This window comes from Orbicella franksi, chromosome 7, assembly GCF_964199315.1.
Source record: "Orbicella franksi chromosome 7, jaOrbFran1.1, whole genome shotgun sequence".
Taxonomy (NCBI): Eukaryota; Metazoa; Cnidaria; class Anthozoa; order Scleractinia; family Merulinidae; genus Orbicella; species Orbicella franksi.
In genome coordinates this window covers 4,588,755-4,613,769 of record NC_138151.1, presented here as the reverse complement: position 1 = coordinate 4,613,769, position 25,015 = coordinate 4,588,755, and the positions used below count along the sequence as shown (strand labels likewise).

The following is a 25,015-nucleotide window of genomic DNA, read 5'->3' as shown; positions in this document are numbered from 1 at the left end:
GTACTAGTGTATATTTTACTTGGTCTGTTTGTTTGGCTTTCACAACGGTCGGAGTTGAGCTCATCGAGATCTTGGTAATTTATTTTCAACCCTTTTTTTCACCTTTTTACTTCCCTAGAGTGCGTGGATCTCATTGCGGTGCTCTTAAGTTGGGTAAGAAGTTTATTTTGTACCTTTACTTGGTCTTTATAGATTGATGGACAGGACTTCTTGTGTTCGCTTGTATTCTGTTGTATTGGGCTTGAGTCTTCTAACTTTCATCTCGCGTGCTCTTCAAAAAATATCTGATGCAAATCAAAAACAACTTCGTTTTAATGGTTTACATCGTTATGTTATTGATGAATATAAGCACATGAAGTGAACTTAGTGTTTCTATCCTGACCTGTCCAGCTCTTTTCAGCAGAATTTAGAGTTGATGTTATCTTGAGTTCATACTGTCCAAAGGTCTGTCATTCAGTCAGCAGCGTAAACCCTAGCCTGTATTCTGCATTTGCATTTGACTGTTCATGATCGATCAGTATGAAGCTTTATAAATTCTTATTACCTTATTGGTGCGTGGACCAGTTTTCCCCTTGAACAGGTTTTGCTTTCTGTTCGTTGTTTTTCTTTCATGCTTTGAAAGTGAGGTCTGTGGTCAGTCAAGTGACATTACTTGTCAGATGGGTTATTACTGGAGATGAATATCACGTTGCATCTCTGCAGCAGGCTCTGCTAAATTTAAAAACAGAAAACTTGGCTTGTTGTATACTATAACTTTGTTTTCTTTCAGATAATTTGGGGAACTCGATAATTTCTTGATTACCAATCCTATTCCACAATGGATTACAGTCCCCAATCCACAGCTTCATCCATGCCATATGAGTCCACAATGACGCACACCATGTCAATAGCTGATGACATCAAGACTCAGCACAGACAGTTGTTTAACCCAGTCACCCCTGACATCTCACCTCCTCCACAGATGGCAAATGGAGGAATCCCCTTGAAGAGTAAAGAAGCTCCAGTAAGAGTTAATTAAGCCCAAGCCGAAGGATCATTAACAGTTATTTATTGACTTAGACTGAGGTCTTTATGTGGAAATCTCAAACTAAGACCTTGCATTATTGACTGAATGATAGGGAGGTTAATATAGCAAGGCTGAGGTTTTTCCATAAAGAACATCTATCCAAGGTTAATAACTAATTTATTTACATGGCTTATATAAAATGTTTTTTTTAAATTAGTGTAGTTTTAGTTTTAATTAGTTTTTGCAGGCACGTAATCAGCCCTTGGGTATTACAGGAGATTAATTTCCTAAAATTAACCAATCCGGGTGTGTTATATCAGCTACAAACATAAGCCATCCTCATAGGCCACAATCTTTTTGGTTTGCACTAAAAAATCATGACCTCTGGCTAGTTCTTAGTTTTGTGAGCTTTGATTGCCAGCCAATTAGATTTAAGTAGAATATTAACCAATGGAAGGATAACAAGCTCTGGAAGACAATGCCTGGATGTGTTCTGGTTACTCTGCTGAGCTATTTGTCTGATTCCTTAGAAAGAAGATGGTAAATCAGCTGTCTACTCTAACAATAATGCTATATACTTCAAAACTTTGTGACAACCCTGTAATAAGATGAACAATTGTCACCTAACAAAAAGCATGATGCATAAAAAAAAATGCACGATCATTAAGTCGTGGATGAACCAGTTATATGCCACAAAATCTGTAATGCTAGAAGGTTAAAAGCATCTGCAGTTGCATGTTGATTGATACCCTTAATTGACCCTCGATCAACATCTCAATTGACAATTGATCGACATCTTGATTGATACTTGGCCACACTTGGTTGACATTCTATCAACATCTTGATCGACAGGGTCAATAGTCAGCCAAGTGTCATGCGACTCACATGTATCGCTCGACACTTGATGGCATGTCTGTAAACATTAGCCGATTCTCGACCAAATTTCAATGGAGATGTTGATCAAGTGTCAATCAAGATCTCAATCAACTGCCAATTGAGGGTTGATCTAGGGTATTGATCAACACTCGACCGTGGATGCCTTAAGTACACGTCATCCGAAAAGTCAGGCACGACTGGTGAGATTTTTTTTTTGACCAGATCATGCACAGAACCCATTACTCTCCTGAAGTCACATTGATTCTGCTGCCCAGTACTTTTTCTCTTTTCTGTACCCCTCCCTTCTTCCTTATTTTCCTGAGACCTTTGTCTTCAATTCTCTCCTCTTCAGCCTGTGTTGGAGTTAAGCAACATGACAAATACAGATATTCAAGAAATGGAACAAGTCAGGGAACATCTTCAACTGATGCTGCAAAACTATAAAGGATTCAATGATCATCAGGGAGATTATGAACTAGCACCAAGTACAACAACTGCAGGTGATTTAGAGTAGTAAAATATGGGACCATTATTTATGTAAAAATGAAAATTAGGGATTAATAATACAAATGATGTTTTGGGGACTCATTCATCACTTTCAAATTTAGAAAACTAAAAGTGAGATTCTTGTGAGTTGTTTATATTCTAAGAATGTGTGTGAAAGTCTTGTTGTGTGTGATTAAAAGCACTACAATGTTGAATGTAGAGAGTGTTAATTAGGTACTAATCAGTTAACACTGTTTTAACTCTACCATTTTTATTTACAGACTATGAAACACAAGGTAATGAAGCTGATAAAGAATCCATTGCCAGTGTTGAAACTACATCTTTGTTACAAAGATTGCTGCCAAACTCTTCCCCACTTTCTGAGCTACAGGTATTTTTGGTTAACTTTGCATAAAAATTTTGTATGGAAAATTCTTTGGGTTTGGTTTCCTCTAGATAGACTGCTCTTCAGGACGTCTGTTTGTAACAGTGATATAAGGGTACAAACTGCATATAAACCATATCTAATCAGAACCTGGGTCTACTGTCCTGATATCCTGCAATATCAAGTCATTGACCTGTTATGGCTGTGATATGATCACGTAACTGAATTTGGATACAGTAAATACCTAATTTTACACACAATATATGTACTTTACTTTATGGTACTTTGGTAGCATACGTGTATCAGCATTGTTTGGTCTTACCATGGGTATCTTGGCTCAATAGCATATCACCAAAATACAAAACCTTTAGTCAACCAAACTCGCCTGATATGGCGTCGAAGCATGCCAAAAGGTGCGATTGGGTATAAATACAGCTTACTGGTAATATTGTCAAAGAAAGGAGAGAATTAAACAATCACGATGAAAACTATGAAAGACAAGCGAATAATTTATTAAAACCACTCAAGAAAAGGTGCAGAGAGAAATTTTATTTGTTATGGCAAATTTCATATATTTAGTGTTTTAATTAGGTCCATTTTCAAACTGCCGAGCAAGGCATGCCATCTCATGATCAACACACAAGACAAATGGTCTCATTCTCAGGAGATAGAAGGTTAAAACCAATTCCTAGCAGTAAAGTTACAAGTGATAAAACACTTCTTTCCGAAAATTCATTGCTGAGAGATCAGGTGGAGAAGGAACGGTTCAGAAGAAAGGTTAGTGATGATTAACTCTAGTTTCTCCTTGCAATGTTCGTGAACGCATCTTTAAGCAGTTGTTACATAAAGGTAAGAAGAATAAAGATCAAATAAATATGTTATTTTTTTTTCTTAATATACCAGCCACTTCTCAGAACTATCTTAAAAAGAAACGACTGTGTGGTAATGATTAAACAGTGCAGAATAAATTTATTTGTCAACAGCTGCAGGGGGTTCATTAACATTTACAGCAGGAGGGTAACTGGTTTTACAGGCAGGCAAAACTATTTGAACTGAACTTCTTTTAATTATAAGAAAAACTTTCCACTAGATGGTCAACCCAGGCAGGCAAAATCATCCTCACAGCCGGTCAATTTGCCCAGTGCTTAACCCTTAACGAAACGCCTGTTGTCAGACTAGGAACTGAAAGTGAGAGCAAGCATTAGCAGGGTTAATTACACCTCAATGACATTTTAAGCTGTTCATTTTATCTGGCAAGGTCTGGAGCTAGCATTGTTCTGTGCAACTTTCTCTATTTTTTCACAATACAGTCATGAAAATCTGAGAATAAACATAATATAATAACATATAATAAAACATATAATAAAGAAATAACTCAAATTGTTTCTAAAGAATTGATTTCTTCATTTAACTGTACAAGCATGAAGAAGTTCCTGCAAGCTAGTACTGTGCAGCCTGACCCTTTTGTCATTTTTAAATTTTCTGAGTTTTTATTTATTGTTTTTTTGTAGCACTGCGAGCAGCAAATACAAGAGTTGCATGGAAAGGTTAGTATTTGTTTCCAGAAGTAACTAGGGCATGCAACAATCTTTTGATAAAATAAGTGAGCAAATGCCTTTATTATAAAATTTAATTCATCACGTTAAGTGCATGTAACAGACAGAACCCTCTGTATCAGACTGTAGTGCTGTGCCATTGCTTCAAATGTAATCACAAAATATGAGATCTTTTGTCAGTGATTGTCCCAGGGACTCTGAGAAAGTCACAGATTAATTTCACATCCTCTGCTTACAGTTACTTGAGGTTCAGCAGCAATTAGCAGTCGCTGTGTCTGCTGAAAGGAAGAAGGATGCAATGATTGAACAACTTGATAAGGTTGGTGGCTACTGTATGTTGATCTTTTAAAGTGCACCTAACCCCCCAAATTTTTTTTCGCTAGAACGAATCTACTTATTATTTGAAATAGTTCTGCGAAAAAATTTTTGGATATCTCATTTCCTCTCATTTCCTTCAGGATGGTGCAATACACATTCGAAAAGTGCGCAGAAACGCCTTCCAGAGGTGCTGTCGGCTGTTGCAGCAATATTCCAGATTTAAAGAAAGATATACTGTACAATTTACTGACGATGATCGGCTAATGGTGCAATAAAGACGTAAACGATAGTTGATTTTGTCGAACCGAAACAAGCGAACTGAATCTGTGAGAACCATTGAAGAACTCTCACTGGAATTTGTTCCGCAGACTTTCGAACGCTATTTTCATAAATTTTCTGCTTAAAGCTAACCAGCAATTTGTAGAAATACCACCGACAACCTATATCTTCCAATCCCGCAGTATTTATAACATAACCGGCAAAGTTGTGTGATCCGGTCATGATCAAGAAGCGTACGGTTATACTGATATGTAAATAGATCGCAACTGTACGCCGCTAACCAACACTTATTTCTCTTTCGATTTAGATGAAAGTCGAAGATTAATCCTCTAGAATTACATGATAACAAAATTGTTAGACTCACAGAGTTTTTCGAAGGTTTGGAAATCAGCAGTGTGACAAAGATTCTGTGCAATAGCGTCGAAAATATGACCGCGTAACATTATCTGCGGACCGCTTAGGGAACACATCCTTTTCGCTTATCCGACGAATTTCACTGCAAACTTTGAGAACAATTTACATTGGTTATTTGGAGTTACGACTTAAAACGTGTGACAATGTGAAATCGGTAATTGTATGAAATGTTTCCTTCCGCCTTGCTTCCCGCAGCTTCAAAAATACAGGTCCAAACAATACGATTTTCAATCGATCGAAGCCAATGTTTTGGAGGTCATCAAGTCTCGAAAACTGCAACACGTACGTCGCTCTTATAAACGTGAAGCATTCAACTGAAAGTAAAACACAAACTGGATTTAACAGAACCTTGACAAAATACATTCTCGGTAAGGACAAATGTAAACGGGCTATAAACACGCGTGGGAATCTTATGTTTAGTTGACGAAATTACCATCCAAAGCAGTCCTTGAGTTTTCTTTCCTGCTGTTCGTTTGCCTGCTCCTCCACTTCGTATCTAGCTTTCCATTCCTAATATACAAGCAGCTCGTCCGCAAAGACGTCTTCCCCGTCGTCGCTTGAAATATTGTAAATTGCTCTAAGCAGAGAGTTCAGAGTTGTCGAACGTGCTCGATCGAAGTTTATTTCGGAGCCTTCCGAATCGAAACTTAACTCTGACTCCAGTGACGAAAAAGAAATGATTCTGAGACAAAACTTGGACGTTTTAGTCCCAAAATACATCGGAACGATTAGTTTTGCATTCTATTTTCTCGAGCAAATACAGTGAGTTGACTGAGGCGCTATTGTGTTTGGTTCCTGGGTAGACGTCATCAGGTACCGCTGCCCCAGACTCCCTAAAACGCGGTCGTGAAACACTTAATCGCGACTTTGAAAGGGCATAGAAAATCGAGGATTCAACCAAATTCAAAAATTTGTTCGCCCAAATGCTTCAAATAAAGTCTAGATTTGTTTTAGCGAAAAAAAAATTTGGGGGTTAGGTGCACTTTAAATGTAACTACATTTTTTAATATGTAATCTGTATGCACAACTGAGTGTTATATAGAATGTCATCAGTTTTTACTTACAGAAATTGTAATACTGCACAACCACTTGTCACTGTGATTTTATATTCTTTTGTTTCAGACATTGGCTAAAGTTGTCGATGGATGGAAGAAACACGAAAATGAGAAGGTAGCCATTATCAATCAACTGAAAGTGGAAAGAGAAAATGCAGAACAGTCTCAGCAACGACAACAAGAGGTAACCATCTTGTCACAGGTGACATTTCCATGTAGCAGTGCTTCATGTGCCATTTCAAATGACATGTTGTACCAGCCTGTTTGTTAATATTTGTCTTTCAGATGTTGTTACAGTTTGAGAAAGAATTAGCACAAGCTGTGGAAGCTTTGACAAAGGAGCAGGAGAAAGCTGCTCAGGCTGAGAGAGAGAAACAGACGCAGGTAGTGAAACCTTTTGAAAATGCACTCATGTTGACACTCTGTCAACTACCGACTGACTGTCAATTGACTGTTGATCAAGATGTTGGTTGAGTGTTAATCAAGATGTCGATTGAGGTGTTGATTGAGTGTCGATTGAGGGTATCGATCGACACTTGTCTGTGGATGCCTTTAGTAATGTACATGATGTGATGGAATACCAATATCAAAGGAGAATGCTAACCTACAAGATTTTAATTTACTCATAACTTACTGTATACAGTGTCTGACAGGTTTAATAATTTAGGAGTTCTCACCAGTTTTGAATGATTTTTCAGCTCAAGCAACAAAAAGAGGAGAGAAGCAAGCTACTAGAATGTCTCTCAAAAGAAAAAGAAGCACTGTCGCAAATTGAACACGAAAAAATGCAAGTCATCAAGGACAAGGAAGAAACAGAAGAGAAGTACATTCAATGTGACCAAGCTTTGAAAGAAGTAAGTGAAATGTCATGTTTTTCTCTTCCCTGCATTTAAAAACAAAACAATGTTATCGCTGGAAAACCATTGGCACCATTAGTAGTTACTGTAATTTAACTTATAAATCTATAGCAACAGTACAGAGCAGTCAGTATTATACCTGCAAGATCACTTCAACAGTACCCTTTTCAAGCACCTACAATGGACTTTTTTTACTGATGTCACGCCTTTCTGATTTTTTTGTTCTAACAAAACATAAGCCTCATTGCTCGATTTATGTCACCGAATTTAGTAAATCTATGAATTTGCTGCAAACTAATAAAAATATGGGACCCCTAACTTGCTTATTTTTACAAAGAAATGTATACCAGGTGGCAATGCTTTGTAAGTTTGGGTTCCCATATTATTATTAGTTTGCAACAGATTCTTTTGAAACTTTGTAGATTTACTAAATTTGGTGTGATAAATTGAACTATGGAACAAGGTGATTTTTTGTTTATTTCAAGAAAATTCTGAAAAATTGTTGATATAGCGTGAAGGTGCATTTACTTGATTTATCCATTTCCTGTGTTACTTGATGAATGTTTGCCATAAACAGCCACATCCCCTTGTTTGTGTCACCATTTAGTTGGAGTTATTACAAATAAATTAGGTGATTGCCAAATTGTATTTAAATTACCCGACAATAGCAGATTTGCACAGTAGTCACTTGACTACAACTACCAGAATTTCTCTAATTTGTTTTTTGTTATTTAAATTTTGAAGTCCCAGTGGGGTTTAAATAACAATTGCCCCAATTAACATTTATAAGAAACAGCCAAAGTGAAGGATAACCTGGTAGCACTTGGTAGTCAAATGATGCCATCATGCAAATCGCCTATAACAATAATTTATTAATCTCAAAGCCACTTACTGTCATGCATTTTAACCTCTATTTAAGCATTCATTCATTCTGTTTATTTGCAAGAGAAGTTTATTCTGTTTATTTAAGTTTATTTAAGTTTATTATTCTGTTTATTTAAGCAAGAGAAGATTTCTGAAGAACTCCAGTCAAGAATTGATGGTCTTGAAGCTGAACACAATGAGGCTTTGGCCAGAGAAAAGGTATCATAAAATATTTGTGATGTATGTAATAATTAATTGACTTATTGATTAATTTCTGAGAATGAATAGTTAAGTAAATACATTTTTAATAATTAAAGTGTGTGTTTATTTAATATACTGGTAGCTAAGAATGCCTTTTTGTATCTTGAGTGACTACAGGCTAGTACAGTATTTTTTGTCGTGAATGCTTTTAACTAGCAATAATTCAATTTTGAAAAGTTTTGAAATTATAGAAGCATTAAGACCCTGAAGGGTGAAGGGTTTATTATCTAGGGATTAGATCCTACTTCGCAATCTAATCAATCAATTGATAATGCACATACAGTGGGCATAAAAGCTGCACCCTGCGAGCAGAGCCTCTTTTATCTCTTTTTTGAGTGGATAGGAGGGTGTAAAAACAGGTGTATGTGACCACAACAAGGTTGTCAAAAGTAGCCTGCGAACACAGAGAGACTTCCAGCTTTTGTTTCACGCCGCCAAAGAAACAAAAGCTGAAATCTATCTGTGTTCACAGGCTATTGGCTGCTTGGCTATTTGTCTGATTCTTCAGAAAAAAATTAGAAAATCCGCTTCCTACTCACACATTAAAAAGCTGTCCACTTCAAACGTTTGTTTTTTTTAAAACCCCGCTGGAAAGATATAACTGTGTGGTAAAGGTGTTGGATGGATTATAATATATATCAAGGGTGCACAACAGGAAGTGGGGCAGATGAATGCAGCATTTGTAATCACATGAATTCAGTTTGCAAATGTCCAAAGAATACTTGGATACCTGCATAAGAGTTCATAATTATGCTGTAGTTAGCTTAAAAGGGCTTTTAAGTGTATTCTAAAGGTTGGCACATAATATTTCATTCCATCAGGAAAAGCTACAAAAACAAATACAGGCATCCAAGGTAAATTCTTGTTTCTTTAAAATTCAATTGGAGCATTTTAAAGCCCAGACCTATGAAAACTTGTTCATTTACTTATACAGTTTTTGAAAAAGTTGATTACTATTTCAACTGCCATGATAAAGTATTTTAATAACTTAATCATTTTAATTATTTAGGATGGCCAAGCTGTTCTTGCATCAGTTCAAAAAGAAGTTCAGCGTCTTGAAATGGAACTTGATACGAGCAATAGAGAAAAGGTAGTCATTTTACATTCTAACTCAACTGTAATTTACTGAGAGCAGTTTATAGTTATTAATAATGGAAGAGCTTGTAATGAATGACTTTTTATCTTGTCTGAAGTCAAATAGTTTACAGGCGATTTTTGTTTACAGTGATTTTTGCCTGAGGTTTCCGTTTTTATCTGAGGTTTAAAAATGAAACAGGTTATAACATGAATAGACCATCTAAAGTTATAGTCTTTTTTTCTGCTCTTTATGTCAAAGCTGACTCTAGACACTTGAACTTACTTATTAATTATGATAATCATAATTATATCTTAATGTTGCATTCTAAACTTTTTAGGAGAGCTTGAAGATGGAGCTCCGCTTGATGGAAGCTAAGCATGAAGCAAACAGAACAAAAGAGGAGACAGAGAGACAAGCTGAACTGGAGAGAGAGGTTGCAATGCAATTCATAATAGTTACAACCATACAATCTGGGGAAACTGTCTAAACTAGTGTTAAGTTATTTGGGAAAATGTTCCTGTGTTAATTACTCATCAGTTTTGAGATCCATTTGTGCTACAATTTATCTTAAGTGGCTAATGGATTAATCATTGACAAAAAAATAATTGAATACGGAGAACACCTCTTAATTATTAACGAGAAAGAAAATGGTAATAACTGAAACTTTTAAATTTTAAGTGTTTTTCATTTTTACCTTAAAACAGATGACTGAGCGGCTGGAGGAGATACATGAGCAAATGTCTCAAACAGAAACAGACCTAAGAGAATCACACAGAAAACAGGTATTAGGGGACTTCAGATTTGAGTATGAGTGTAAGATCAAGTACGAGAGCAACTTTTCAATTCTAGTTTGCAGGCTCCACTATCACTTCACATACATATCTCATCCCAATTGAGCTACTCTCTCTACCTAAAACCAACATGAAAAGGGAGGGCTCTTGAAAATGTCAGTGGTTTGAAATTCGCAAGTTACAGTACTTTCTCATACTCAATCTCGCACTCGTAGTCCAATCTAAAGGTTCCTATTAGTTAAAAAAGAAAACAAGCTTTGAATTAGCATACTTAGATGTATTTTCTGTGGGGCTTGTTTGATGTGCTAAAAACTTGTTAGTTGTCTGACTTAATCATGATCTCCGCTTGCTTTTGGTTCAAGAGTTAAAGCAAGAAATCACATTTTCCTGTAACGCTGATGTTCTTGATCTCTTTAACTTATAGCTTCTGGAGATGAATAAGAAACACAAGGAAGACCTTGAGCAGCAGCTTGCCAAATTTCATGAGGTAGGTTGTGATAAAGGTGTATTTTATATGTCTCTTAAAGGTACACTACTCAAAGTCAGATTCTAGAAGACAAAGTTTCATTAATGGAAACCTAAAGATAGTGGTCTAGTTTTGCCAGACAATTCTATACATCCTGATTCAAGTGTACTGAAGCTAAAAAGTAGATTTTAGGTTAAATGAGGTAAGTCTACAAACATGTACATACAACTTAGCTGTTGCGACATCAAATTGAACAAGTGTGCCAACATCAATTCTCGTCATGCATATCCACAGGTAAGACTGTAAACTAATTTTGCCAGACTTTTTCATTTCTGTTGCAGTCATGTCTTGGAAAAATTGCAGAAAAATAATTTCAATTTGCCCTTCCTTCGACAATTCACCTACATCAATCAACTTAGTGTTCCAAAATTACCAAAGGTTTTGATCAAAAATGCAGTAAAACTGTTGTGATAGTATCCCTTTAATTGTTCCTGCTAGGGCAGTAGTTTTTGAGTAGCTTAGAGCTGAACCATTATGCACGGAAACTGAAAAAAGGATCATCTAACACCCAGTTTTTCTGCAGGAGCTGAAACGAAAGGACATTAAGCTGAAGTCTACAAGTGATGAATATGAAGAGAGGTACATGTATGCACAGTCAGTGTTACGTGTAAAAACCACATATGTTCATGGAAACAGTCAACTAAAAAGTTGATTATTTTTTGTCAATATTTGGCAAATTTTATGTCTGTTCAATGTTTTCAGACAGTGAGTGCATGTTCTTCCATTAATATTTTGGTGTGACGCTATATAAACATTACTGTCATTTGGCTGGTATTTCCTCTAGAATAAGTGGTTTTCAAGAAAAGATGGCATCACTTTCCAATACAAGGCAGTACTTGGAAAAAGAAAGGTAATTGTGATGCTGTTTTGGGGTGTTAGAGGTGTAATGATGTGGTAATAATGAACACTGTCACAGTGTTGATTGCAAAAATGTAAGATAGTCAAGAGGATATTTTTGCCATGGGTAGTAACAGTTATGTCACTGTCATCCTTAGTCTGTGCAGTTACGAACAGTTGTTGTTAACAATTAAGGTATCCTGGATACTTTTGGGCCTGTCTTTGAGTTTGTATACACTGATGGCTGAATTGTGAGCAGATTAAATCATTCTCAACTGATAGTTATCATCCACTTACAGTACGTTAAATGTATGTTATTTTGTAGACAGATTCTGTCAGTTCGCCTGCAGCAAATGATGCAGGCTCATTGTGATGAAGCCATTAAGCTGTTGAACTCTAGTGCTGCTACGCTTTCCCCAGGCTTATCTGAAACACAACAGGTATTTCAATTAATAATTGAAGGGGTGAGTGCAAAACCATGCTAAGTGACGATTTGGGTGAAAAAAAAAATTTTCGCGAAAGGGCTTGAATTTTTGCATGCGGTCTTCAATGTAATAGAAAAACGTGGTCCTGTATTTTTGTCGCTGGTTTTTGCTTCGTTTATAAAGACGCCGCTTGGAAAACCGAGTGGTTTTTCTGCATACGCAATATCTCGAAAACGAAGCGAAGCTTAGCGGAAAAACTACGGGACATTGTTAAACATACCTAAACAAAACTGTATGGGAAATTTGGAGCGTTTTCGACAAAGTTCACTTTTGATTAAAATACCTAGCGCCCTTTTCCCGCCGAGGTCTTCAAATAAACGAAGCCGGGCCTTTGTTATGATAAACAGAGCCGACCCTTTGTTATAATAGCCAAGCCAAGCCTTTGTTATAAGTCGAAGTCTCGCCTCGGTTTATTATAACAAAGGATCGGCCCGCCGCGACCGCAAGGACTTTGATTTTACTTAGAAACCAGCAAAATGTCAATTTCACGCAACTTATATAAGCTCAAATTTATTGATTTCAGGTCAAAAGTGGTTAAAACGTTGACTCGTGTTAACGCGCGACGGCAAGGATGTTGATTTCTCTTAGAGAGCAGCAAAATGTCAATTTCACGCAACGTAAAAGCTCAAAAATGTCGATTTCAGGTCAAAAAAGGTTTAAATGTTGATTTCATGTTAACCTGTGACGGGAAGGTTGTTCATTTCACTTAGAAAACAGCAAAATGTTGATTTCACGCAACGTATAAGCTCAAAAATGTTGATTTCAGGTCTAAATAGGTCAAAATGCTGATTTCACGTTAACGCGTGACGGCAAGGATGTTGATTTCACTTAGAAAACAGAAAAATGTTAATTTCACGCAGCGTATAAGCTCAAAAATGTTGATTTCAGGTCTAAATAGGTCAAAATGCTGATTTCACGTTAGCGCTTGACGGCAAGGATGTTGATTTCGCTTAGAAAACAGCAAAATGTTGATTTCACGCAGCGTATAAACTCAAAAATGTTGATTTCAGGTCTAAATAGGTCAAAATGCTGATTTCACGTTAACGCGTGACGGCAAGGATGTTGATTTCACTTAGAAAACAGAAAAATGTTAATTTCACGCAGCGTATAAGCTCAAAAATGTTGATTTCAGGTCTAAATAGGTCAAAATGCTGATTTCACGTTAGCGCTTGACGGCAAGGATGTTGATTTCACTTAGAAAACAGAAAAATGTTGATTTAACGCAGCGTATAAGCTCAAAAATGTCGATTTCAGGTCTAAATAGGTAAAAATGTTGATTTCAGGTAACGCGTGACGGCAAGGATGTTGATTTCACTTAGAAAACAGCAAAATGTTAATTTCACGCAACGTATAAGCTCAAAAATGTTGATTTCAGGTTTAAATAGGTAAAATATGGCGGCCGGAAAATAGTGTTAACATCTGGAACTTACTTTGGTTATCTGGGACAATGACTATCTGCACTGAACAAATAAACATCAAATAAGCACTTTTCCAAACACAGCAACGTCTTAAATGGCTAAAAATCACGAGATAAATACATATTTTTCGACCAACGCGATCGTAGCTTTATGTCACGCACCGCCTAACAGTTTAACAAATTAACCCTTCTGCGCAACGTACGGGTCTCCATACATCTGCATGTCCGCTGATCCCAGAAGTTCAAAACACTACAAATCATGCCGATATGAAATAAAATCAAAGCAACCTGGATCACAGATCTATGTTACAATCGATCGCTACTTGTTGGCCATTATTATCTTTAAATGAAAAAAGCCGAAACAATCTAGTTACCAGTTCGAGAAACGCGAGCAGAACGTGATCGCAATGCATGCCGGGAAGAGTCTTTACACCTCGTGCGCGGGAAAACATGGCGGTCGATACAAGACAAATTTTATCACTCAAAAACCAGTTCTCGCTTTCCAAACTTTGACACTAGCAACGCTTGGCAAATGGGCCACAACTCACGAGAGGGTATTTTTCTTGGGCAAGAACTGCTCTTGGACTTTGCTGCCTGGCTCGATCTGACTTCGAACGCCGATAACACGATTACGGTATATCAGCTACCTTCGAAGTTTCAGAACACGTTTTGATTCTTTAAAACGTGCTGATGACTTACGGGTTTATCGAGGGCTTATGATGCCTCTCAACCACCAGGCAGGCACACGAGGTACTTTAACACAATGCTTAAGATATTAGTTGACAGAGCTCTAATGCGGCACATCTCTTTTTAGTTCGATGGTATTTCGTTTGCTGCTCGATCGATTCACGTGTTGTGCTCACGTCACAATAGCCGATGTCAACAATCTGTTCCCAGATTTCCGCTCTATATATGCTGTGAGATTTGATTTTGACTTCATACACTATAAACAGTCTGCCTGTTTGCTGTTCAACAAATAAACTCCTAAAGACATGGCTAGGAAAAGCCAAGTATTTTTGCATACGTTATAACTCGAAAACGAAGCGAAAACCAGCGACAAAAATACAGGGCCGCGTTTTTCTATTACATTGAAGACCACATGCAAAAATTCAAGCCCTTTCGCGAAAAATTTTTTTTTTCACCCAAATCGTCACTTAGCATGGTTTTGCACTCACCCCTTCAATTATTAATAATATTAATTATAAACATACATGTAGCCCAGCAAACAGAGGACATTAAAGAAATAACCGGTATCCTCCAAGCAGAACTCTGACTAGATGTTACTGGTCTTGACATCTTGTCATGCCATCTTTGATGAATGACAAACACCATTTCCTATGTGGGTATAATTTAGGGCAATTCAAACATACTCAGCCATAACAGGTGTTATTGGTTATGGCCCTTATTGATAACCCTACAGGGTATCATCATTTAAAGTGGTCGCTATTAAAATACTGTGAAGTACATCCTACTGGTCAAACTTTGTTACAGTTTTGAGGTTTTTCATTTTTGTTGTTTGATAGAGGGTTTTTCTTTTTTTCTTTGCTCAGGTTTTGATAAAAGTTTTCTTAATGAGTACAATACTAAGTGGAAATGATGACTATTATAAGTACAATGCTATGTGAAAATACTGCAATGTAAGACTGTGTACTTTTTGATTGTAAATAGCAATACTTCACCAAAAACCAGAAAACTTCATGAATTGGTCATTTTGTGGTTAATAGCTAAAGGATATTTGTTTAATTAGTTAGCTCATTGCCACAATCAGTAGTCTGTCAAAATTGTTTGTAGGTATGAATCCTCAAACACACTGCAGCATGCTAAGCTTACCTATCTCAGCACCCAGACTTTCCTTGTGATTTTTTTCAGACATCCTCCTTTCAGTTTAGCCAAGATCATGGTTCTTTCATGAAGAACACTAAAGACTCATCGTCCTTCAAGTGGGGAAAAAGTACAGAACACCAGCCTGATAAAGTGCCAATCACAGCAGCTCTGTTCCCATCCTCACAGCTACAACAACAACTGAAAATATCAGAAAAACCACTGTCAAGTCTCCACTCATCTTCTAGACCAGTGTACAATGTAACCCACGATAGCTCACACACCGACAGTGGAATGTACTCAACTAGTTATCTCAGCATGAATGGTGATTCTGAAAGACACGAGGTGTTATTGCATGACCAGTCTGCTGGTGGTCTTGAGTTTTTCCCTCTTCGTGCTGTTCTGGACAATGACAAAAGTATTATCAGTGGTCAGGTAATTTTCCAGTCCTAACCCCAACAGGGAGTCAGGACTTCTAGTAAATATTAACTTATTTGCACAAGTCAAGGAAAAAAGCATTAAGTGGATCAATTTGATCAGTTTATGAGGGCCAACATTGCCCATTCATCAGCTGTGGCACACCAGGTAATTCTGACAAGCTTTAATACTGTCTTTTCAGAAAATTTTAGCATCAAACATTCAGGTGTTGTTACATCAAGATGGGTTTGTGTATTTGCAGTTTATTCATTTATTAGCTTAGTCTTGGCCCAAGCCATGTTCAACATTTAAACCAGAGGCTCTGTTTCTTCCTGACTATCCACATCGAACTGCTTTTCATCTTAATTCAATTAAAATATGTTGAACTCAAATAATTAATTTAAAAGTCAATCTTTTTCCTTTTCTTCAATTAAGGTTCTACTCATGAAAAGGTTGACGCTTGTTAACTAGGCCTTACTGAATCAAAATTAATCATTTACAATTTATTCTCATTCCAGTCTGTAGTCAACGGCGATGATACCGATGATAAGGAAAGAACTCTGCTAGAACAAGAATTAGGGACAAATAACACACTGTTGTCAGTCTATCCTCATGACACGCATCAACCGAGGTGAGCTAAGTACTATCACTGGTACCATCAAAACACCAACTTCTTTTTCAGGTTGAAAGCCTTCAATGAGTATGGGAAGCTCAGGAGGTTATAAACAGAAATTCCATTTTGATAAGTTAATAAAGATGGTGAATTTTTTTAAGCTCGTTAATGAAATGTGAAGGTGAATTAATCAACATGACATGAGCATGGGACAAAGAAAAAATTCTGAGTTCCCGACAGGAATCGAACCCATGACCTCCTGAACACCGGGCGGGTGCTCTATCCACTGAGCTACGAGAACTCATGGAGAGCAAGGTCATTTAACTGAGTTCATATATGATAGGTGTCCTGCATACTGCTAGGATCAACGCTATTGAATTCATCGTGAGCAGTGATAAGTTAATAAAGATGGTGAATTTTGACATTCAGAAATTCAGAAATTCCATTTTGTACCAAAATTTTTAAAACTATACCTTTTTTGATTAAGTGGAGATGCGGTGGCCTTATGATTAGGGTGCTTGACTCTGGTTCAAGTGGTCTGGGTTCAAGCCCTGGCTGAGGACACTGTGTTGTGTTCTTGGGAAAGACACTTTACTCTCAGATATATCTCTCCACCAGGGTGCGCAAATGGGTACCAGGGAAGTTAATGCTGGGGGTAACCCTGCGGGGATGGACTAGCATTCCATCCAGGGGGAATGAGATTAAGAAACCTAATTCCTATGCAGTCAAAACTAACATTGTTCAAATGCGCCATTTTACCCTACGTTACCTACTGTCACTTAGTATGGCACTTTTGTAAAGCTAGCGATACTAGAAAAGTGGAGAGATTACAAGAAAGAGGCCTCAGAGCAGTTTTTAAGGACAACAGCTCAAACTATAATCAACTGCTCGCGAGGGCCGGTCTGCCCACATTACTTAATAGACGACTTCAAGACCTCTCTACCTTGATGTATAAAGTTAAACATAAGTTATGCCCCTATTATCTCTGTGATCTTTTCAGCAATAACTCTAGTACGTATAACTTAAGACAATCTGACTTTACAATGCCAAGGTTTAACTCGGTGAAATATGGTAAGTACTCGATCAGATATCTAGGACCCAAATTGTGGTCAAAATTACCAAAGAGCATAAGAGAGGCCACATCTCTCAACACTTTTAAGACGAACATCAGAAATCTCAACAATCTTGAAGCATTATTAGATGATGGCTGCAGAGGCTGTCCACTCTGCTCCTCCTAAAGAATTTTTTTGAAGTATGTATTATTGTATTATAAAATCCACTGTACATTGTCTCATAACATATTTTAACTTGGATTTAAATTTTACTTTTGTTAATAGCTATAGGTTTTTTTTCTTTTTTTAAGTATTTACTTCTAATTTAACTCGTTTTTGTTATGTCCCCGTATTAGTAGGGGAGTTTTTCCCCAGCTAGGTGGTTGATGACATTCTTAATAAAGTTTCTGTCTATCTACCTAGTTGCTTCATGCTACAGAAACCAGAATAAGCTCCGGCCTGCTGGGCCACTTGGTTTGTATGCAGACTTGACCTTTTTTCATGAATGTATTTTTTGCATGAAATTTACTTTCAAGGTCTATGTACTTTTTTGATTAACAGGCACATTTCACCTATAGCTGCTGTGACAGAGGATACTATTTCAGAAAAACTTCAGGAGCAGGAGTCACGTCAAGCAGAGTTGAATCACTATGTGAAAATGGTAAATTCTTCAATTAAGATAATAAACAAGAGTCTGCTTTTCCAACCTGTTTTTCTCACTTAATTGTATTTATTTTGTTGACTTTCTTCAGCTCCTGCAAAGATCACCTGGAGATCAACATTATGAGGTAATTTAAATAAAGGTATTAAGTCAAGATTATAATTATGTATAATTATATAATAATCTGAGACTAGTGTCCAACTTTAAATAGAGATGGGGGCTATAATTCACCAATCATTTTCAACCACTTGTTGTCATGCGACTAAATATACCTGAAGCCACGTGACAATGTGGAGCTAACTTTGCTAAGGAAGACTGTGAGATATGGTGGAAAGCTTTGTTGCTTTAGTTTCAGACCATGTGAAGAGAATTGTTATTATCTATTGAAGTCTTACTATTGCAGGCTTTATCATAGTTGTTGGGAAGTTGGTTCTGATAGTGCTAAATCAACCGTCTTTCGTCCCTCTCCCCCTCCAAAGAACTAAGCTGCCTCCTATCTTTGTACTCTTACTGTTTTGACCACTACACATGCTAACTTTGTCACTTAGAAAGATACCTAGAATGTTATGAGATTGTACTGTTGACATTACATTGTTAACTCATTCATTTTTAGTCTCCCACGTTTTGAAAAGCAGGTTTTTTGTGTCTTGTTGCAGCAAGAAAAAGACCACCTCCCAAATGGCCTGATGTTGATTCCTTCAACTGCTGAAGTGCGAGGTTTGTGCAATCCTTTACTATAACTTAGTATAGATGGGCTGTAAACTTTTGCAGTTTGTACAAGTCTGTCTTTCCAATTCTTTCAAAACTTTCAAACCTGGTAGGATGGCTCATCATTTGGCAACATTTCATTATATATATGATCAAATTCTCTTTGTCTATTTATCAAATGAATTTTGATATCATCTCCAGTCCTGTTATGTTTTTGCAATTTTGCAAGGGGCTGTTAAAAGTAATCGAACACCCTCAAAGGTAGCTTGTACCACCATGTCACAAATTTACCAGTCTCCATGAGATGGAAGTAGATGTATATTTACAAAACCTGCCTGGTAGACTGCTGGTGATAATGACCACTACTAGGTTATTATTATTATTATTATTATTATTATTATTATTATTATTATTATTATTATCATCATCATCATCATCATCATCATCATTATCATTATTTTGTCATTCATGTAAACCTTAGATGGATCTTCATCATCAGGAGTCATATCTCCCATTCAATCAGATCATCAGTCTGAACCAAGACATGTGACCACCCCAATCTATCCTCCCACAGGTTCAAGCAGTCACTCCTGTCAGGTAGAGTCATTACTATAATGATATATTTTTGAAAATATATATGGCCCTCAAGTAATTCTGCAGAGAAATGGTGAAGATGAAATAAATGGCGCAGTTACATTTAATTCCTACTGTTGATTTTTGTTTTGGTAATCACATGATTTCAGGGCTAATGAAATTGCATTGTAAGCCCTATGAGCTCATGCAGTTTGTAGTCTTTGAAACATTTACAATTGCTTGTTTATTCAAAATTGGATGAGAATAATCATGTGATTACTTGTTAATAATACACTTGAAAACATGTACTATTTATGGTCATCTACATGTTCTTTCCTAGGCAGGCTGCAGTGTGATTGGTATTCCAATAACTTTGAACATTTCTGAGAATATTCACAAAACTTCCAAAAATGTTTGAAAGTCTTTGGAGAACTTTGGGTGATATTCAGCCATCTTCACTCGTGTTTCACATTTGCACTGGTGTTACATGAAAACTGCACTCCTTTTTAGCCAATCAGAATTGAGTAATTTTATTTATTTAGTTATCAGGGATGATAAAGATGGTCACTGAAACGTTCTTCAAACAGAAAGATTTTGCTGGAAAATTGCTGTAAAAGAATTTAATCATTGTTAGTAGTTACAAACTTCAAGGCACTTAAACCATTTATATCTCGTTCAAACAAACAAATCAAAATATTTGATTTGCGAAGTCAGCATTCACCTTGATGAGCAGACATAATAGCTTCTCCACTTAAATATGGTAGAGCAGAAAAATCATTACAGGCAACAGGGTCTCCTCATGCTATATTCATTGCACAGGATGGTAAACATAAGGGACAACCAACACAACCAGCCTTCACAAAGACCACAGTCACACCAGGTTCATTCAGCATGCCAGTACAAGCCAGGAGAGATGGTTTTACAAGTCAGGTAATAGTTAAATTACAATTATTGTAATTAAAAAGATGATATAACTGAAATTATTTTGAGTGTGGTTACCTTAATTCTCAGATATCTCTGCAGATCTTCACTTCTCTGATTTATATTCAAAACATTTAAATGTTTGCAGATCAACTCACAGAGAACAGTCAATAAAAGTCATCATAGGAGTGAAATCTTGGACAAAATCTATGCTTGCATGTGCCAACAATAACTCAGCACTGTTTTGTCTTGCAGTAGTACAGAAATGAAACCTTGAGAACAGCCTGGGGGTTTCAATTTTAAAAATGTTAAAAACTTGAGAATTTCCAAGTGTCATTTAGGACATTTCACTGTGGGAATCAAAAGGACATGTGGATTGAGCACTCTTGATTTAACTTTGACATGTTGATTCTCCACTGCCAATCAGATTGTAGAATACACCACAGGTTACCTCAGGCTTGTGGTTCATTCATGTCACATTAGATTGGTTTCCTCTTGCAAGGCGACAACACTCCACAAGATAAATAATTCTTGTGTTTATGCTTTTTCATTTTGCAATGTGCAAAACAATGACATATTTCAAAAGCAAACCGGGCCAGTTTGAGAATATTAAAGTCGTCACATAATCACATGATTGTGGGCATGAATATTTAAAAAAAAGTCATCCATTTATAAAGCCTAGTAGATGGTTCTACTGTTTTCAGCAATCACTGCTATGTCCACCACATCTGAAATAACATTGTTTCATTGAAAACTAGTTCTGTCTGCATTTTTGCTTTTAACAGATGCCATCTCAATTGCTGCATGCAAGATTAGCTCAAGTTGCACCACACACTCCACCCCGGAGAGAAAGAGACAGTGATGATCAACCTCCACCCCCAGGGGCTCTAACTCCTCAACAGGTCGGTCAGTTGTCCAGAATGCTGGGTCTGTTCTCAGGGCCAGGTCAGCCACAACTGACAGCAGAGCAACTCTTTGCTTATCTCAGAGGTGTTCAAAACAAGTGAGTATTTTTGAAAGAGCTGCTTTTTCATGCAAACTTGCATTTACATTGATTTCATGTGATGTTTGATGGCTTTTCTCTTTTATCAGCCCTTTAGGTAACATTTCTTCATCAGGACCAAACCCAGTCAGCACAAAGAGCCACAGTACACACGAGCAGTCTGGGCCTGGGCCTAATGTGAGGGACTCTCCTCCCCAGGCTTCTCACAGACAACAACAAATGGGAGCTAACAAGGCAAGAAGAAGTCTGGACACTAACTTTCACAAGAGACAGGTGAGAACACACAAGTCACTGATTTCTTTGACTAATAACACCGGGTATAGCTCTTTGTACCAGAACTAAACAGCTTGATCCTATACAGTTGCCAGTTCATTGAAACAGTAAGATATTTTGGGACTTGTTATTCTCTTTCTACAGGTCCAAGGTGGTCAAACCCAGGACCCTTCTGTAAGTGGTCACCCTATAGTCCCACCAGGTGGCCAGACTACCAAGTCTACTGAGCAACCAGGCCAGACAAAAGCTCACAAACAGCCAGTGAAACAAGCATCAAGTCATGTAGGGCCTCCCCTCAGATACCATGGGGTACAAGATGGAACTAAACCGCCAGCAAAAACTACACAGCAAAGTAAAGAAACCAAAGCAAAGCCTGCTCCTGCTGGGAAACAAACCAAGATTAATGCTTGGAGATAGCTTCTATAATTTGTTATCATTTATTTTTGTACTTGTCAATATATTTCACAGAGCAAAGGAAAGCAAAATATCATAGCTTTATTTTCTAATAAATTATGATCTGAGAGAAGTCTAATCTGATTGAAACAGTTGTTTGTTATTTTCTCTCATGTTACATTTAAGAGTAGATTCTCTTTGCTGACACAAACAGAAATTGGGTGTTTACAAAGGAGAATAAATCTTTTGAGTTGACTGACTTATGTTGAAATACGAAAATCTAACATAATGGACCTTTTTGCCTATGTTACACTATATCAGTAATCTTTGGTATTTTTCTACAAGCAAAAACCACCTTCATAGTCTAGATCAATCAATCAAGCTGAATTTAGTAGACATGCAAAGTTTCATGACAATCAGTTGCAAGCCCATGAATATATGGGACCCCAAACTTGCCAATTTTTACAAAGAAATGTATGCCAGAGGGCAAGCATTGCCTGCTGGCATACATTCCTTTGTAACTATTGTCAAGTTTGGGGTCCCATATATTCATGAGTTTGCAATGGATTCTTATCAAACTTCACATAATATGTACTAAATTTGACATGATCAATCAAGTGGTGATGCCTATTTTTTTGTTTGAATGAAGAAAAAATTAAAAAGCATGGCATTAGTAAAAAGGTCCATAACTTGACAAAATTAACATCCCCTTTAGAGCATCTCTTTTATAAGAAATGAACTTTCCCCAGAACACCACCTTCCTCCAGTGTTAATATGACTCGAATTAATTTACAAACATTGTCTTTCATTGGCCAGCCCCTTATTTCTCTCTGGCTTGCCATGTGAGAAGTGAAAACTGGAGTTCAGTCAAATTTTCACACAGCCATTTTTCTTGTGTATGTTACACTTCTTGTTCAACAGTCACGGTACGGGGAAACCTAGGAAAACTGTTTGTAGGAGATTTGGCTAAGTTTAATCTAGTTCAGTTAAAGATGTTCAAACTTCTAATGTATGTGTCCAACTTGGAAGCAAATAACTCGCTCTGGATGGGTTCATCAAGTCGGCAAAGAGGATTTTTTACCACATACTCAACATAAATCTGAAAAGGAAGCAAAACATCATTACTGATGATATCATTAATGTATGTAACTTTGTGCAGGCATGTATATGGTTGTTTACAGCTGAGTGCAACGTGATCATTTGCAACATGATGTAAATTTCTTCTCTAATTTGCATCATTTCCAGTTGCTAACTTGATCGTGTTGCACCCAGCTGCAACACAAGACTAAACAACGATATTTAGAGAGGAAGCCGCATCAGCCTTAGCTGGTTTTCCTGGGGGTCCACTACCCTGGGTGAGCTTGAATTTGAAGTGTTGATTTTTGTGGAGGGAGGAGAACTGGAGAACCAGGAGAAAAACCCTCAGAGCAAAGGCAAGAACAACAAAGTCAATCCACATATAGCACCGGGCCGGAATCAAACCCATGCCACATTGGTATAAGGCCAGTGCTCTCGCCACAGTGCCATCCCTGCTCCCACTACGTATTGTAAAGTTCTGATCATCATCTAATTTCACCTTACAACATCAATACATTGTTAAGCATGAAGGCGATGAGAAACAGATAAATTTCCGTCAAATACCTTGCTGTATATATTGAAGAGAACATCTCTTGTGGTTCCAACACTCAAATCTGTGTTCATGATGAACTTGAGCCCTGTTGGTGTTTCATAGAAATGGAGCTTGTACTTGCTTGTTCGGTAATTTAAGAATCCATCTTTTCTGTCTTTGAGTTAAGGATTTCTCAAGTGAACTTTTCAAATAGACGAAGGGTGAGAATCAGTTCTTTCATTGCCCCCATTCAGGCAGAACCAGTGAACCACCAACAATCACAGATGGTAACTAGCAAAGCCTTACTATCAAAATACAGTATATCAGTATGACTGCTATCAAACTCTGTATACATAAGCATGTATCATAATCCAATGTGTACTTCCAGAAAATATCCGTACCTCCCTAGCACAGAAGGATTTTGTCTAAGACCCTCCCCCAACCCAGCCCTCTAAAACTTTTCATACATTCCTTTAAATTTTTCAGTGTTACAGAATCCCCCACCCCCAGGAAATTCCAATGATCCCTCCAGTGGAGGAGTATGGATATTTCTGGAACTGCACAATGATGCATGCTCACGACAAGAGCAAAGTAAACTTTGCTTCACCAGAGAATTTTTTTCATGTGCAAGTAAATGATCATCTTTGTACATGTCCCACTGGCAAATTATGTCATAAACCAATGTTGATTCACCGGCATGATTTCAGCTGTGCTACATCAAGACACGAAGCACTGTGAAGTGTAGAGACCACTTAAGAAACTTGAGTTGGTCTCAGTTGTGCCTCAAGCAACTGTTTTTACGTTTCTTTTGTGCTCTCCAAACTTCCCAGCATGTACACGTATCACACAGTATCTTAGATGCTACAGGATACATCAGTCATTTCTTAATTGATTACGTATTTCACTGCCATGATAAGAAAGATATTTCAAGAATACTCCGACAGTTTGTGAGGATACGATTCCGAGGGAGACATCCGAGCCACAAATGACTTGATTGAGTACAGCATTCCATACATCAGCTTAAATTCCTAGAAAATAGGAAGACTGTATTTTAAATTTAACAGCGCCGTTTGCGCCCGAAAACTCGATTTAGCACCCAACATACCTTTACAGCTTATATGAGCCAGTATCCCCCTCCCATAAGGTGCAGTTGAAGGTTAGTTAAAACGGCACTACTGTACATGAATGATTTTGTGAATAACCAATAAAATGTCAGTCACGTCTCAGCTTACCTCGTCCTTTGACATATTTGACTCTTTACGTCTATTCCAAGACTCATAATAAAGACATGTGCCATTCCGATCAAATACATACAGATTATAAATGGTCATTTCTGAAGCTTATTTTTCAATAATAATGAGATAAACTTGTGATTTTAGACTCACTCTCCGGCCGACTCCCCGACCAGCATAATTTTGTATGTTTCGCGGGTTCAGAAATATGTCAGCGGTAACTTTTTGAAGAAATAGGTGATTCATAA

The 25,015-nt window shown here is 37.3% G+C and overlaps 2 protein-coding genes across 2 annotated transcripts; one reads left to right on the top strand and one right to left on the bottom strand.

Moving 5' to 3' along the window:
- Positions 1 to 37: 37 nt before the first annotated feature.
- LOC145491692 (uncharacterized) lies at positions 38 to 22,220 on the top strand. Its single transcript, XM_081470930.1, has 29 exons — positions 38 to 153; positions 770 to 1,003; positions 2,235 to 2,382; positions 2,650 to 2,759; positions 3,345 to 3,530; positions 4,265 to 4,300; positions 4,548 to 4,628; positions 6,443 to 6,559; positions 6,661 to 6,759; positions 7,074 to 7,229; positions 8,235 to 8,315; positions 9,179 to 9,211; positions 9,367 to 9,447; positions 9,773 to 9,868; positions 10,140 to 10,217; positions 10,651 to 10,713; positions 11,276 to 11,331; positions 11,537 to 11,602; positions 11,915 to 12,029; positions 15,361 to 15,747; positions 16,248 to 16,360; positions 17,956 to 18,055; positions 18,147 to 18,182; positions 18,712 to 18,772; positions 19,245 to 19,360; positions 20,156 to 20,266; positions 21,043 to 21,260; positions 21,350 to 21,533; positions 21,678 to 22,220. The coding sequence occupies exons 2-29, from the start codon at positions 818 to 820 to the stop codon at positions 21,948 to 21,950; spliced, it is 3,387 nt and encodes a 1,128-aa protein (XP_081327056.1). The 5' UTR covers positions 38 to 153; positions 770 to 817; the 3' UTR covers positions 21,951 to 22,220.
- Positions 22,005 to 24,948, bottom strand: LOC145491713 (trafficking protein particle complex subunit 1-like). The gene is made up of 4 exons (XM_081470960.1): positions 24,768 to 24,948; positions 24,493 to 24,563; positions 23,568 to 23,706; positions 22,005 to 23,025 (listed from the first exon to the last, which is right to left on the bottom strand). Exons 1-4 carry the CDS (start codon positions 24,864 to 24,866, stop codon positions 22,909 to 22,911), a joined length of 426 nt encoding a protein of 141 aa, XP_081327086.1. The 5' UTR covers positions 24,867 to 24,948; the 3' UTR covers positions 22,005 to 22,908.
- Positions 24,949 to 25,015: the final 67 nt, after the last annotated feature.

Coding starts and splice junctions, on each gene's coding strand:
- LOC145491692 (XM_081470930.1), top strand. CDS start 818: ATGGATTACAGTCCCCAATCCACAGCTTCATCCATGCCATATGAGTCC. Junction 2,383..2,649: donor ACCAAGTACAACAACTGCAG/GTGATTTAGAGT, acceptor TTTTATTTACAG/ACTATGAAACACAAGGTAAT. Junction 4,301..4,547: donor TACAAGAGTTGCATGGAAAG/GTTAGTATTTGT, acceptor CTCTGCTTACAG/TTACTTGAGGTTCAGCAGCA.
- LOC145491713 (XM_081470960.1), bottom strand. CDS start 24,866: ATGACCATTTATAATCTGTATGTATTTGATCGGAATGGCACATGTCTT. Junction 23,707..24,492: donor CGGATGTCTCCCTCGGAATC/GTATCCTCACAA, acceptor ACTCAAAGACAG/AAAAGATGGATTCTTAAATT. Junction 23,026..23,567: donor TCTTCAATATATACAGCAAG/GTATTTGACGGA, acceptor CTTCCTTTTCAG/ATTTATGTTGAGTATGTGGT.